The sequence below is a fragment of the Sardina pilchardus genome, chromosome 16 (assembly GCF_963854185.1).
Source record: "Sardina pilchardus chromosome 16, fSarPil1.1, whole genome shotgun sequence".
In the NCBI taxonomy this organism is placed as follows: domain Eukaryota; kingdom Metazoa; phylum Chordata; class Actinopteri; order Clupeiformes; family Clupeidae; genus Sardina; species Sardina pilchardus.
The window spans coordinates 14,484,034-14,498,165 of NC_085009.1; the positions used below are offsets into that span (position 1 = coordinate 14,484,034).

The following is a 14,132-nucleotide window of genomic DNA, read 5'->3' on the forward strand; positions in this document are numbered from 1 at the left end:
CTACATGTTGACATGTTTGATTCCCTTACTTCCATCTAGAGTGTCTGTGTTTTCTCAGTTTCTCTCCCCATCCAAGACTCCTCGGGTGGAATGACTACTGTGAGGGAACTCTTCACCTTCATGCCCTCTGGTTGACTGAACATTCTTCTGGTTTTGATGCTGGTGTGGTGGATCCCTTGCCCTCTACATGTTTAGCCTATAAGAGCAACCCTCAGAATGGTCAATCCATTCCCCTGGAATGCTGCATCATGACCAGACTGCACACTTTTTCAACTCTCTGAATTAACTGAGTGCTAAATGGACTTAAAACTGTGCTTAAGGTTAAAGAAAGAGGTCGTGCTGCTTCAACAGTGTCACTTGTTTTGGTTGGTGGCTATGTTCATGTGTCAAATGGGGTGCATTCCCTTGACTGACACGCACACACTAAAAGGAGCGCCCAGCGTGGACCAATGACGCAAACGCGATGCCATGGACTGGACTGGACAACCCAGTAGCCGCTCCTCAACGCTGGGTCATCCTGAACTTTCATAATCGATCAACAATATTCCTCGTGTGTTTACAAGAAGAGTATTGAATTCATATTCACCTGTGGCTGCTGCTGGGACTATATCCAAAGCAGCAATATTTATATAACATTCGCGCAAAACCTTTTCGGATTAGCCTGCTTCCTACAACAATCTGAAATGGCTGGTGAGTGGATACGATGCGTTTCCTTTTCATGTCGAGTAGATGTCTGTATCTGTGTAGATTTTACACTTTTTATTATGCACTGACACTGAAGTCTAAACAACTATGGTGGTAGAACCATTGTAGTAGTAAGTGGAATGCACTGCTCTCATAACGGCTCGCCATATTTCCCTAAATAAATCAGGTCACATTCTAAGACATTCCTGCATTTGAAAGAGGTCATGTTTTTAGGTTAGCTTGATCCTCATGAATATCACTAAACATGCAAATGCTAAAGTAAAACTAGCATAACCTTAGTTGCATGCTATTTGGCTTTTTCCAGTGCGCGCTTCACAACCTAATACATGCACCTAAACAGGAAAGAGATAATTATCTACCTGTAGCTGGCTGTCCTGCGGTGTAACACTGTATCCGTATGATAATTTTCACATGGCTCGTGTTCTCTGCGGTGGCTGCCGGTCAAGTTGCAGAGCTCGTCTCCAAATGCTTGCAGGCACGCGACATGGCGTACTGTCCATACAGCCGGTTCCCGGTGGGGGCAGCAATCCTGACGTCAGGTGGCACTATAATCACAGGTAAATTGTGCAGGTACTACCAGACTCCAATCGAGTGTTGCACTACCACGATCCTTTTAAAGGTATTCAAACGTGTGTGTTGGATATCTTCATTTTCTTTATATATATATATATATATATATATATATATATATATATATTATTATTCTGACAAGTAAGTGAAATTATTATACTGTATGTTGGTGTAAGCCTACTGGCCTTGTGAACCTGTTGCCATACCATTGTACCAAGTGTATATTGAGATACTGAGGATTTAAGAGGCTATCTAAATAAAGATATCTAAAGTACAGTACATATACCACTTGTACAGGTTGCAATGTAGAGAATGCTTCCTACGGCCTCACGGTATGTGCGGAGAGGACAGCTATCCAGAGAGCTGTGGCAGAGGGACACAGAAGTTTCACAGCCATTGCTGTCACATGGTAATAGCCTACAGCTTTTCAAGTCCTGACACCACCTGTCACCGTCATTTCCCCAGAGCAAACTATAAAGTTGACAGCACGTGAATGATGGTCATGAGCCTGCACACAAGCCACTTAAAAACATGCCACATGTCCACCAGCATCGGATTGGCTGAAAGCCACCATGTCTGCACACAGCTTATTTGGGCACACATAATAAAGTATGTTTATATGTTCAAAGTCACATCACTCCTATCAAAGTGCAAAGCCTTTATTATGGTCATTTTCTATTCCTAGAAGGCATGGCCTTTTTCTGAGTATTTGGGTTTGGAAGACATTTACCTCTGCTCTCAATTAATGTGACACTCATTGGTTCTAGGTATACTCTGACCCTTTTTTCCAGTCCTTTAGAAGCTGAACCTTGCACACGTCCATTATCAGTCTCAGAGAATGAAATAATAAATGAATCACTTGCATAATCAATTAAAGAAAGAAAGAAAGTGTATTTTAGAATAAGGATGACAATAACGAGAGCAAAACATAACAGTCCTTATTTCCCCATTTTGTTGTTGAGTCAAATTAAAACAAATATCTTTCACAGAAAATCGCATATAAGGACACAATGAAATCTATGCGATTATGTCATAATTATTTTGTAATTGTATCAAGCTAATTCTTGGTTGTACAACATTTTCTTTCTCAGTGATATTAAAGACAGTTTTGTTGGTCCATGTGGAGCTTGCCGTCAAGTACTCATGGAGGTGAGGATCAGTCTTTTTTAAAACAGGAATGGAACAAGAATTTTGAATGGGAAAACTAAGAAAATATTTTAGAATAGCCTTGCTTGACAATGTAACAGGTGGCAATGTGTCTCTGCAACTAATGGTTTTGGACAATGATTAAGAACTAGACAAGACAACAGACTATACTGTAGACTTTCTTGCATGATTATTTTACTCTTTACACTGTCTGTTCTTTACTGTACGCTCCCTGGTTGTTAGTTTATGTTCCATCTTTCTCATGACTCCCCAAGGTTTGGTTATATCCTGGGGTGAGTTGAGTCCTAAAATGAGAAGATATAGGCTGATTGTTGATTAGAATTATCTTGTTTTTGAATTACAGGCTAGTGATGTGTATGTCTCAAGTCAATTGTGCCCTGATGTTGTCATTTTGCATTATATAAAGTAGGCTTGATTGTTGATTGGCTGCTTTGTGAAGTCCCCAGCCAATAGCACAAGGAATTTAACATCTGTGTTGCACATGTATATTCCATGGAGGTATTATAAGAACTGGAGAGAGGGACTAAGTCCCGCCCCCATTCATTTCAATGGCCGATGCTAGGCTAGCTACTTCAGCCAAAAAAGTTTGAAATTGGCCGCAGCCATCTTTGAGAAAATGGCGTTCCATGGGTGTCCATTTCCGTCACCAGCTAGAATGAGCCAATTAGGTTCCACGTTACAACGAGACAACATAGGTACATCGTTGATGAAGATTGGAGAGTGAGAGAAGGTGTTCGTGAACGCGCTCCTATCGTTACAGGCGCAAATGTATTTAATTATTTGAGTTGGGATGGTGGTGGAGAAGTTTGCCCCTTGTCTCGAAATCCTATAATGTGATATGCAGTCACGATATAATAAACATGGCGAGTCAATATTGAGCAAGAATTCACTTAGCATACACATAAATATGATCCCCACAGTAAATGCTTTGAACTGACTGTAGCCGTTATGTGCGCAATAGGCTGTCTACCCGACGAAAATGACTCTTAATAAGTAGACATGGGATGTAAGAAACGTGTGGATACCAGATATGCTATTTGTGCTGCACCCAGTGTGAATTTGCAGTTTAAACCTACATTTGTAGACAGACGAAATGAAGACAACGCATATTATAGGCTTACCGGTAGAAGCGCGCATCCATGTGTTATGTTTCGAGCAGCATGCATTTTAAGTCTGCTGTCACTGTCGGAAACTTTTGCCGTTATCTACTGTAGGCTGTGACCCCCAACGCTGCGTTGCTATGAACTAGGCTACAGGTCTGCAGCTGAGCGTTTTAAAATAGTTTTCATAGCCTAGCCTACACGACAGCGAGTAGGTTAATAATTGGGTTTAGTTAGAGAATTTCTTCGCATTTCCTAGAATGTCTTATCATACCTTGCCAACTCATACATAGTCTAATGCAAATAAATTATAATAGGCTAGTAACCTATTAGAACGACATTTGCTTTTTTCTTTTATTCACAAAGCCTGGTATAATGATAATCCACAGGCATCAAGTATCGGTAACTTAATCCTAGTAGTCAGTCATTTTATTTATGTCTTCTAGAATGCGTTATCAGCATGGACGCGCGAGGACGCTCGTGCCGAAATCGAAACTCGTGCATGAGCTGAGACAGCTCGTGCATGAGCTGTCTTGTGCATGCGCTGGTGCCGGATATGGTACAACCATGGAACGCCATTTTTTCAAAGATGTCGGCGGCCAAATGACATGCTAACTGGCTGAAGCTAACCCTCCAAATCCTGACCCCCTGGTATATTCTCATCATCATGGTATTGTCATTTCTTTTAACATAAATCACAGTCTATGGACTGCACTCTGGGAAAATAAAACCATGTGTTTACATTTGATCATTGAAAATGCATTGAACTATTGTGATGAGCGAGATAGAAGAACAAACGGGCAACAGTCTGAAGTTGGCGATAGCTTGAGTGAGTGCCCCCACTAACAGCTTGCTTGCTTTTAAAAATCATCTCAGTTGTCTAATGCATTTATTTTCACCGAGATGTCCAAAACCGGAAGTTGCTGTGAAGTCGAGAATAACTAAACCAACTAAACCGACCTGTCACCTGATCATATGTCACAGGCTGTCAGTCAGTCGTCTGTTCTATGACAATGTTATTAATGATACTTGGCTCACCTTCTATGTGTTCTATTTTACAGTTTGGATCAGAATGGGACATTTACTTGACCAAGCCGGATGGATCTTACAAAAAGACCAGCCTGAAAGAGCTGTTACCCTTTGCTTTTTCACCAGCTCATTTAAGAGCAGACATGATTGTCAAACTATGAGAAATATGTAGACTTTTGATTCATTTGTTATGTACATACTTTCACGTCCTTACTATAAGTGAAAACTCTTCTCAGTGGGGCCACTGTAAAATATGAAAGTGCCATTTAAAGTTGTTTCTTTTTTATATACAAATATAATCTTGCGTGTTCTAGTGTGACACATACAGTATCTGTTATGTTTGCAGGGTTAATGTTGGTTCATGTTTAAGAGTCTGATAGAATCAATGGAAACATTTTCAGTATAGCTATTGTTTTACTTTTAATACAGATGTTCTCCTCAAAGGTGTATAAAATTAGGTTCACGCCTACAATTAGCCTAATATTGATTTCATGGTCAAGCATTGCAAATAGTTTGGAATAATTCTTATTGTATGACTGTTATGACTACGGGCAACATTATTTGATTAGGATATGCCAAGGTTTTTTCTTCTTGTTTCATGAAAAAAAAATCATATATAGGCCTAGGACTTGGCCACCTCATGCTATTTATGTCGGCCTAGATAGCCTATCATTTTTTGCTTAAATAAATTCTCAAATGAAACGTTTAGTGTTTGTTTATTGAATTGAACTGAAATTCATTCAAAAATAAATTCATTCATGAATAAACTACAGAAAAATACTGTTCTGGTGAGTTACGGTAAACACTGAATCGTGCGTATTAAGATGATTACGGTCATTTCCGGGGACGTGGTTACGCACGTTTCCGGGAACATGGAGGCTGTTGTGACAGATACCGTAGCGCCAGAAGATCTGAAGGTATATCACAATTATTATAAGGTTTATGTGAGTTAGGATTACACTTGTATATTATTTAGTATACGGTGTACTGTGTGTAATGTTAGACTTTCCAATGTTTAAGTATCTAACGTTATGACGAACTTGTAAAGATCAGCATCGTCATGTCACATAGCGGGATGATGATGTCAACAAACTGAAACGAATGTTCACGAAGGGCCCTCAAAACCAAAACCGTGCTTTTAGGGCTTTTATATTCATGTGTTAATAATCATAATAATTGTGATAGCGATCTTACTTAACTGTGCTATGAAATGGTGTCACGGTCTGTCAGCATGAGAGTTGACGATCGTGGGTGTTCAATAGTTGGGAGCGCGTGATCATGGCAAACTTTTTTTACGGGAACACCAGTGCTCTACATTCTCCCTGGCAATTTGCAATGTGTATATTTTTTAGAAATTTGAAAAGAAATACAATGCAGAACTGGTGAAAGGAGCTGTTTCCAAGGAAACTCAGTTTGAGTATGCTTGGTGTTTGATCCGAAGTAAATACTCTAACGATATCGTCAAAGGAATCCAGCTGCTTGAGGGTGAGTAACGCTAGACGTGATGAATTAGAGTTAACAGTAGGCTAAAGTTATTTAAACTCACTTGTTATGTATGCTGCCATATTTAGCTGCATGCCCTGAAATTGTGTCATTAAACCTACAGTTTAGCATGTAGTCTAGGATTTGCATGAATTGGTGATGAATTGTAGCTGATAGTGTGCGGCTGTGTGGCCTACTGTGTCTAATAATTGTTATGTTCATTTGACGATGGATTGTCATAGAGCTTGTTCACAAGAGTCCTAAGGATGACCAGAGGGACTTTTTGTTCTACCTGGCTGTTGCAAACTACAGACTCAAGGTGAGAGTGGTTTGTTTATGTACAAAATGTGCTTCTCTGCATGACTATTTTTTGTTGTTGAAGGGCTTGTAAGCATGCTCAGTGATAATATTCAGACTGATTCTTGTCTTTCTCTATTCATGCTTCCTTTCATGTATCTAAGGAGTATGAGAGGGCCCTGAAGTACATTCGCACGCTGCTGAAAAATGAACCAGGAAATAACCAGGCCATTGAACTTGAGAAACTTATCGATAAGGCTCTGAAGAAAGGTGAGGTTGGGTAGAGGGGTGCTAGTAACCTATAAATATGATACATACAAGTGCAACCGTATCCTGAGAGTAGTTACTGAGTAACCTACTGCGTTTGGGTCAAGTCCTATTAGTCAGCATTAAACACCTGCTGTAACTGCACTGCAGCAACATCATGAGCTTGTATGTACATTTTATGGTCAATATCTGCACCAGAGCAGTTATCTACCCTCATGTTATTTTACTGCCTCGTGTCTGACCGCTTGTAGGACTCGGAAATGTAGGACCTATTTTTGAGCAGTTACAGATGTCAAAAAAATAAAAAATAAAAAATTAGGTAGGCTACTTCTGACACAAACTGACAAAAAGTTAGGGATATCTGGCTTTTGGGTGAAATGTAATGTTTCAGTACAGAAAGTACTGAAACATTGAACTGTTGGACAAGCGCATTAAAGAAAAATAAGGAAGGTCACTTTAAGTTCACCTGTAAAGGTAATAAGGAATTTTAAGTTCATCTTCAAATTTCACCCAAAAGCTGCATATCCCTGGCGTTTTGTAAGTAGTGTGTGTGTGTGTGTGTGTGTGTGTGTGTGTGTGTGTGTGTGTGTGTGTGTGTGAATTCAATTGACAATGCATTTCATTTATACTCCTCTAATGGCTTTCCCTGCTGCAACTGTTTATCCTTATACAAACAGGGCTGTTTATGGCTGAAAGGTACTGATGTGCCTCATTATATTTTCCTCTGTTTTTCCTCTCTTAAGATGGTTTGGTCGGCATGGCAATTGTAGGCGGGATTGGCCTCGGCGTAGCTGGATTGGCGGGCCTTATTGGCCTTGCGGTATCAAAAGGAGGGGCCAGGTCCTGAGATGAGAGAAGGAACCAGTGGGAAACAATAACTGCCAAGTCATAATGGACTCACCCCTCGGCTTCCTTTCTAACCTCACTATCTCCCAGAACCAATCACAGCATTCAACAGAAGTGGTCAAGAGTGACCTGACAACAGGATAATGCTGAGATGCTAAGCCACTAAAAGGACTTGTGCATTGTGTGATTAACTTTCTGAATGCGCCCAACTTTCAACTGATTCTTCGATTCAGGAATTTGTTCATACATTTTTCATTTACTCTTAACTGTTTTGACTCATTTATACAAGTTATGCTATTTTCACACATTATTTTTTTTCTCTAAATATTTTCCCCATTCTTTGTTTACTTTTGTATTTATTTTTTCACAGACAAAATGAGGGAAGCAGAGAGGTGTATATGTACTACACTGCATATGTAGGTATAGGAGTTGGCCAGTGAGAACTTACCATAGCCTACAGCTTATGAAAGTAAAGCACCTTATAATTCAGTTATGGCTTTGTGTTTTGTATGTTAATCCACCTAAATATTTTTGACTTGTGGTGATGATGCCATACTTCATTAAACCAAACTACAGTTTGTCCGTCGGTTTCAGTTTGTCACTTTTCCCTCCTTGAATCGCCTGTTTTCTAGCTAGCACCTTGGGTGTCTGTGTATTGATCCAAGATTCTTAAAGTAGGTCTCTCATCTATGGACCAAAGTTCTATTTGCTGTCTCTGGTCCCTGACTGATTTGCCCATTGTCTGTCTTTATCTAATGTTGACATGAGTTGACCTATAGCAGAGAGTTCCTCCTCCGTTTCCAAGCTATGTGCTTATCGTTTCCTTCTCGAGCATCTTCAAGTCTGTTTACATTAGGTGACGGCTTGCTTTCATGCAATTGATTTCAGACAGAATCGCTGATGGATAGGTCATTCCAGATAGTATCGGTCTTGTAACGGACTCTTTCAGGGCACGTGATTAGAACTTGCACAATTTTACAACACGAGAGTATATTTGTCGTGTGTTATATGCCTTTATTGCTCATCATGACTGTCACTTATTAACTCCATAACTCTAGTCAAACAAGCCCAACATAGTTTGTGTGAACAGAGAGACCTACATATGAGAAAGAGACAAAATAGCATAAACATATTTCATTCAGTTATTTTACCTTAACTTGCCTCAAGTTAGAGAACTTCAGGTTCTAATAAAAAAGTGTTTCTTTTATGGATAACAATATGCGTATGACTTATTCCATTTGCTACCATTGACATTACATTTATTTGATCCACATGTTAAGACAATTCTACATTTATAATAAATTACCTGAAAAGAGCAAAACGTTCCCATAAAAACATTTAATAAGACTCTGACTTGTGATGTTACGGCTAGTTTAACTACCCATGAAACAGCGCAGCTGTAAGAAAGCGAGATGAAAATGGCTTGGGTAAACACGAGACTCATAAAGCTAGATGTTTATGATGGGGCAGACTTCATGTGACGGACTAAGGGACTGGCAGCTCCTCCTTTATACAGTGCATGCCGTTCAGAGAGTTGAGATTCTAGAAAAGTGCAATTGACATGTACTGTATACACTGAAAAACTATATTGCCATGCCATTTTGTAATGATGCTGTGAATTTAGAATGGGCTATGACAATTAAACCTGCATTAGCCTGCTATTAATATGGTGATGGTCAAGAGAACAGATTTGCAAAGAGAGCCATGTTTTTATTTAAACTAACGGTATCATCCGATGACTCAAGACAGAATTCTGCAGTATCAAAGGTTGTTGTTTATGGCTCCTCTGTGCTCTGGGTCAATTCAAAGAGGAAATCCAAAGATACAGATCACAACATTACACTAAATGCCCAATTAGGGACACTGTGTCATGTCTTTACATTGTACATTCTATATACTGCTCAAGTCAGTGTAGGGTATCTGAACAAAACAAGTTAACAAGTTAGTAACTGATTTAACTGATAATACGAATATAATTCTACCTTGACTGTAAAGGCTGGTGATGTGGACAAATTCCAAACTTCTTACTCCTCAGTTTAAAACCTCATATGTCAAGCAATTCTGAATGACCAAGGCTACACTGTATACGTGGAATCAAAAAGGACAGGACTGTCTATCAATTATTACGCTCAGCCTGTTCCCATGTTAGTGTTATTTCCTTGTTCTGTTGAATTTGTCAGGTTTCTCTTGACAAATTGGTGTACTCACTTGGCATACTGTAGTCCTTGTGCAACCTAGAAACGCATAGGAATGTCCCACGCTGGGTATTGTAGGTTGGAATCCCAACAAAGCATAATTATGCCACAGACTTCCATGGAAACAGAGTAGTCTGTGATTGCAGTATACCCATGAGATGAACTGTGGCCATACTATAGTGACTAGTAGAGAATTATGGATTTTAACTCAGAAAACATTTGTCTTTCTGAAAATTCTGAAAAAACTACATGCAGAATATATTTTTTGTTTGTTTGTTTGTTTGACTCCACAGAGCCTAATAGGATGTGTCCATTTTTTTCTTGAAAAGCTGGAGAAAGACTGTTTTCATAACTGAATTCTGCAATTTTGCAATTTCTGCAAAATTCTTCATTTTGAATTCTTCATTTCTACTGTAGGTACACACACACACACACACACACACACACACACACACACACACACACAAACCGGTCACAGAGGTGGATGAGAGATCAAGGTCATCATAATGACCATTGGACTTTCGGTGAGGCTCGACATCCGATAAACACCTGTTCAGTTTCAGGTAGTTCTCCAATAGGTGGGACAAATGCGCACGGGAAAGGGCGGAGAAAAAAACGGGCACACACTGAAACATTAATCTGTTGCAACATCTCTACCAACATTTCTCACAAGAACTGAGAGCAACAGGTCGATCACACCTCTTCAGGAATTCTGGGCTTAATAGAATTACAAGACTTGAAGGCAATTCAAGAAAGAAAAATACCCCATTCAGCACGACCATCGACCGTTTATTAGGTGTTTTTAAAAAGGATATACAATAATCAGATCTGGAGTTTAAGACGACAATCAGGCATGGATCCATTAATAGAAGTTGTTGCTTTAATCCTTGGATTTTTGGGCTGGGTTATGGTAGGAATCGCCCTACCGAATCGTTATTGGAAAACCTCTACCATTGACGGCACTGTTATTACCACCTCTACCATTTATGAAAACTTGTGGATGTCATGTGCTACTGACTCCACTGGGGTCCACAACTGCCGAGACTTTCCATCTTTACTTGCTCTGTCTGGTAAGACATAATTATTTAGAAATTTCAATTTGTTACAATTGCACTAGATAATCAGATAATCAAAACAATTATAGGACAGGCTAGTTGGATCTGTAGATATGATTTTGTTTACTACTAGGAAAAATAAAGATGTATCATTTAGATATTATCTAGTGTTAGGCAGTCAGGAAATCACTTCTTTGTAAAAAAAAAAAAAAAAAAAAACATGCTAATGCATTTGTGTTACTCTATGGTTTATTTTTTAAATTTGTGCAATTTGTCTGGCAGGTTACATTCAAGCTTCACGTGCACTGATGATTGGCTCAGTGGTAATGGGAACATGTGGGTTGGTCTGCACTTTGATTGGAATGCAATGCTCCAAAGCAGGAGGGGATAACCTAATCCTCAAAGGCAGGATTGCTGGCATGGGAGGAGTCTTTTTCTTGCTTCAGGGTAACTACTTTTTATTCATATTAATTATATATACATTTTCAGCAACAATTCTGTCAGGTGTATTGTCATGCAGAACATGTTCATTATAATCTACAAAATCCATTATAATATGTATATTCATATTCTGTTTTAGGCATTTGCACAATGATTTCTGTGTCATGGTACGCATTCAACATCACACAAGACTTCTTCAACCCAATATACCCTGGGACAAAGTGAGTGATTCCATTATTGTTTGTCATTGATGTCCAAATACTGCCCTCTCCTGTTGAGATGAGCAAACAACAGTCTACATGTTGTGACATGGGCCTACATTACTGTATGTTTCAGTTCATAAAACATTTGTGTATTGAGTATAATAAGGATAATGTGTTGTTTTACAGGTTTGTGTGTTGAGTAAGAAGGATAATGTGTTGTTTTACATGTTTGAGTGTTGAGTATAATAAGGATAATGTGTTGTTTTACAGGTTTGAGTGTTGAGTATAATAAGGATAATGTGTTGTTTTACAGGTTTGAGTGTTGAGTATAATAAGGATAATGTGTTGTTTTACAGGTTTGAGATTGGAGAGGGCTTGTATATTGGTTGGTGTTCTGCTGTTCTAGCCATCTGTGGAGGGTCCTGTCTTCTTTGTGCATGCAAATTTGGCGAAGAAGGAGGAAAAGCGTAAGTCTCCCCATACTGATTCTAAGTCATTTGGGCTCACTCTTCGTGTGTGTGTGTATGTGTGTGTGTGCGTGCGTGCGTGCGTGCGTGCGTGCGTTTGTGTGTGTGTGTGTGTGTGTGTGTGTGTGTTTGTCTTTATGTGCGTAACTGGTTTACAGTACATTTTCTAGTAATGCACATTTTACAGTTTACAATAAATTACACATATTTTTACATTTATATTATAAATAATGCAAATGTGTTTGTTTCCTAGGCCATACTACAACCAAGGTGGCAGGACAGTATACTCTGTAGCAGCAAACTCCAGGGGGGTGGTTGGTAGCACATATGATCGAAATGCATATGTTTAAGAATGATAATTTCTGTACCAGGTCCAACATAGTGTTCATCTATTACAATCAGGCATGGGACAAATATGCATTGCACATCACTTGCATTATTGGAAATGCTTAAATATTTCTCTACTATTCCTCTGTCCATCTTCTGTTGAATTTTATTCTTTTTACACGTGTCAGTTATGCTATGTAAAAGTTAATTTGACACCCACCTCTCTGTTGTATCTAATTCAAATTAGATTTCTTTTGTGACAAATTAGTTTGTTGTAGGCCATGACATTAACTTGCCAGTTTTGTGTTTCAAGACAAAACCAAGGCATTGATGATTAAAGTTTTTTTTTTATCTGGATACCCGTCAAACACACATCTCATTGTAGGCCACAGATATATCCTACAACATAGGTTTCGATGTGATGCATGTATATAGTGTACAATATGATTTTTTTTTACATTTTGTCATGAGACATTTTTTTTAATGCAAAAGCAAGCACAAACAATTTGTATAAGTGAAGCAGTTGTGTGTTGATTACAAAATGTGTTGACACTCGGAAATCTACTTTGGAATTTCTATGAATCAAGGTCAAAATGAATGGATTCATTGACTAGGCCTAGGCTACTTGTTGGTTTGATCAGGCATTAATTACATTATAGACCATTTTCCTTTTGCTATTTATATCTGTTGTGTTTATAAAACTGAAATAAAAACCTTTGAACAGGGTCTTGGGTTACGTGTGTTTTTTTTTTTTTTTTTTTTGCTGTTGTTTTTTACCTATACCATGTCTGGATCTTCACAAAAAGCTTCAGGTAGCCCATTATAAGTCGAGAAAGTTAGAAGAGACATGCAGCACACAGGCTGCACAGTGCCGTAGCCTAGATGGTTGTGGGAGTGTCCAATGCGCGTTAAAATTATTTCTCCAATGAAACGCCACCACGTTTGTAGGCAAACACGGATATGTCAGCTCAGCTTCTTGGTGCGTAGATGTACAAGTCTGTGGCAGTTCCACGAAGACAAGTCGAGGAGGGCAGGCTGTTTGAAATGAACTAATTTAGATGTTGTCGATTAGTCAGTGTCTTACCACGTAGAGTACTTAGAGTGTTTGGGTTTGTTCAATACGCGTATTTTAGGAATTCCTCTGACAGAACACAGGTCGGAACTTTTACCCTGTGGTGGTCTGTGAATCCACCCGGAAATATTTGGGTAACGTACATTAGATAGTGTTCATTTTTTGCCGAAATGGCTTTCGCTTTACTTTAGTCATGATCCCGCGGTCGTGTTTGTTTAAATAATCGTGTTCATAATCAGCAACGCACAAACATCTGGAGGACTATAACATTGTTCATATAGGTCAGTGGTGTGAAAATATGGAGTCGGGACGGCGGAAAGGTCTCAGTGGTGTCCTGTCGTCTTTATCCCTGCTATGTGTCGTTTTGGACTTGCAGATCGACGGTAAGATTTGATATGATTTTCAACGCCTTTATTGTAATGCATTCACGAAAAGTGGTAAATCAATAGCATGCGTCGCTATTATTTACAATGACGGGCATTCGCAAAGTTGTATGTCTATTACTTATTTGCAGCATAACGTTAGCTTTCCACTGGCAAGAATCGAAACTTGTAGGCTAGGCTACAAAACGAAAGCTAAACTAAAATGTTTCTGCTTACTATTTGAGAGTTCAGCCATTGTTGTGGTCTGTGTAGTTCTTGTCGTTCTTGCTTAGAAGTGTAGCCGCCCCTAAGGCAATCAAGTGACATTCTGATCATTGCATGCCATGACCTGGATTCAGGGCTGTAGCCTAATGTCATTCTACTCAGTAGGCTATAAGTCATGGCATTTTGACGTCTGATGCTAATAGAGGTGGATGACTTTTCTTCTAAAGTCAAAGTTTCAATGGTTCTTTTTAAACGGAGGCGTCCTCTCCTTCCTGTGTAACCCAGAGATTCCAGAAGTCTCACCAGAGGCTCTGATAGCTTA

The 14,132-nt window shown here is 39.1% G+C and overlaps 4 protein-coding genes across 5 annotated transcripts in view; all 4 read left to right on the forward strand.

Annotated features, from left to right (window-relative positions):
- The first annotated feature begins 110 nt into the window (after positions 1–110).
- Positions 111–5,267, forward strand: zgc:103586. 2 transcript variants are annotated; one of them, XM_062516252.1, is made up of 5 exons: positions 111–690; positions 1,152–1,262; positions 1,573–1,684; positions 2,367–2,424; positions 4,604–5,267. In XM_062516252.1, the coding sequence occupies exons 1-5, from the start codon at positions 684–686 to the stop codon at positions 4,730–4,732; spliced, it is 417 nt and encodes a 138-aa protein (XP_062372236.1). In that variant the 5' UTR covers positions 111–683; the 3' UTR covers positions 4,733–5,267. The 2 variants fall into 2 exon arrangements, with proteins under 2 accessions (XP_062372236.1, XP_062372235.1); XM_062516251.1 differs by lacking the exon at positions 111–690 and having other exon boundaries at positions 821–1,262.
- Positions 5,268–5,404: 137 nt separating this feature from the next.
- fis1 (fission, mitochondrial 1) lies at positions 5,405–8,043 on the forward strand. The gene is made up of 5 exons (XM_062516250.1): positions 5,405–5,488; positions 5,924–6,056; positions 6,296–6,372; positions 6,515–6,620; positions 7,361–8,043. The coding sequence occupies exons 1-5, from the start codon at positions 5,444–5,446 to the stop codon at positions 7,462–7,464; spliced, it is 465 nt and encodes a 154-aa protein (XP_062372234.1). The 5' UTR covers positions 5,405–5,443; the 3' UTR covers positions 7,465–8,043.
- Positions 8,044–10,436: 2,393 nt separating this feature from the next.
- cldn15a (claudin 15a) lies at positions 10,437–12,635 on the forward strand. The gene is made up of 5 exons (XM_062516244.1): positions 10,437–10,728; positions 10,996–11,160; positions 11,294–11,375; positions 11,714–11,824; positions 12,078–12,635. The coding sequence occupies exons 1-5, from the start codon at positions 10,512–10,514 to the stop codon at positions 12,172–12,174; spliced, it is 672 nt and encodes a 223-aa protein (XP_062372228.1). The 5' UTR covers positions 10,437–10,511; the 3' UTR covers positions 12,175–12,635.
- Positions 12,636–13,112: 477 nt separating this feature from the next.
- Positions 13,113–14,132, forward strand: part of dnajc3b (DnaJ (Hsp40) homolog, subfamily C, member 3b) — an 8,115-nt gene continuing 7,095 nt past the window's right edge. The window contains exons 1-2 of the mRNA XM_062516236.1: positions 13,113–13,357; positions 13,505–13,606. Of these exons, the coding sequence (XP_062372220.1) occupies positions 13,522–13,606 (85 nt within the window). The 5' untranslated portion in view covers positions 13,113–13,357; positions 13,505–13,521. The remainder of the gene's footprint in view (positions 13,358–13,504; positions 13,607–14,132) is intronic.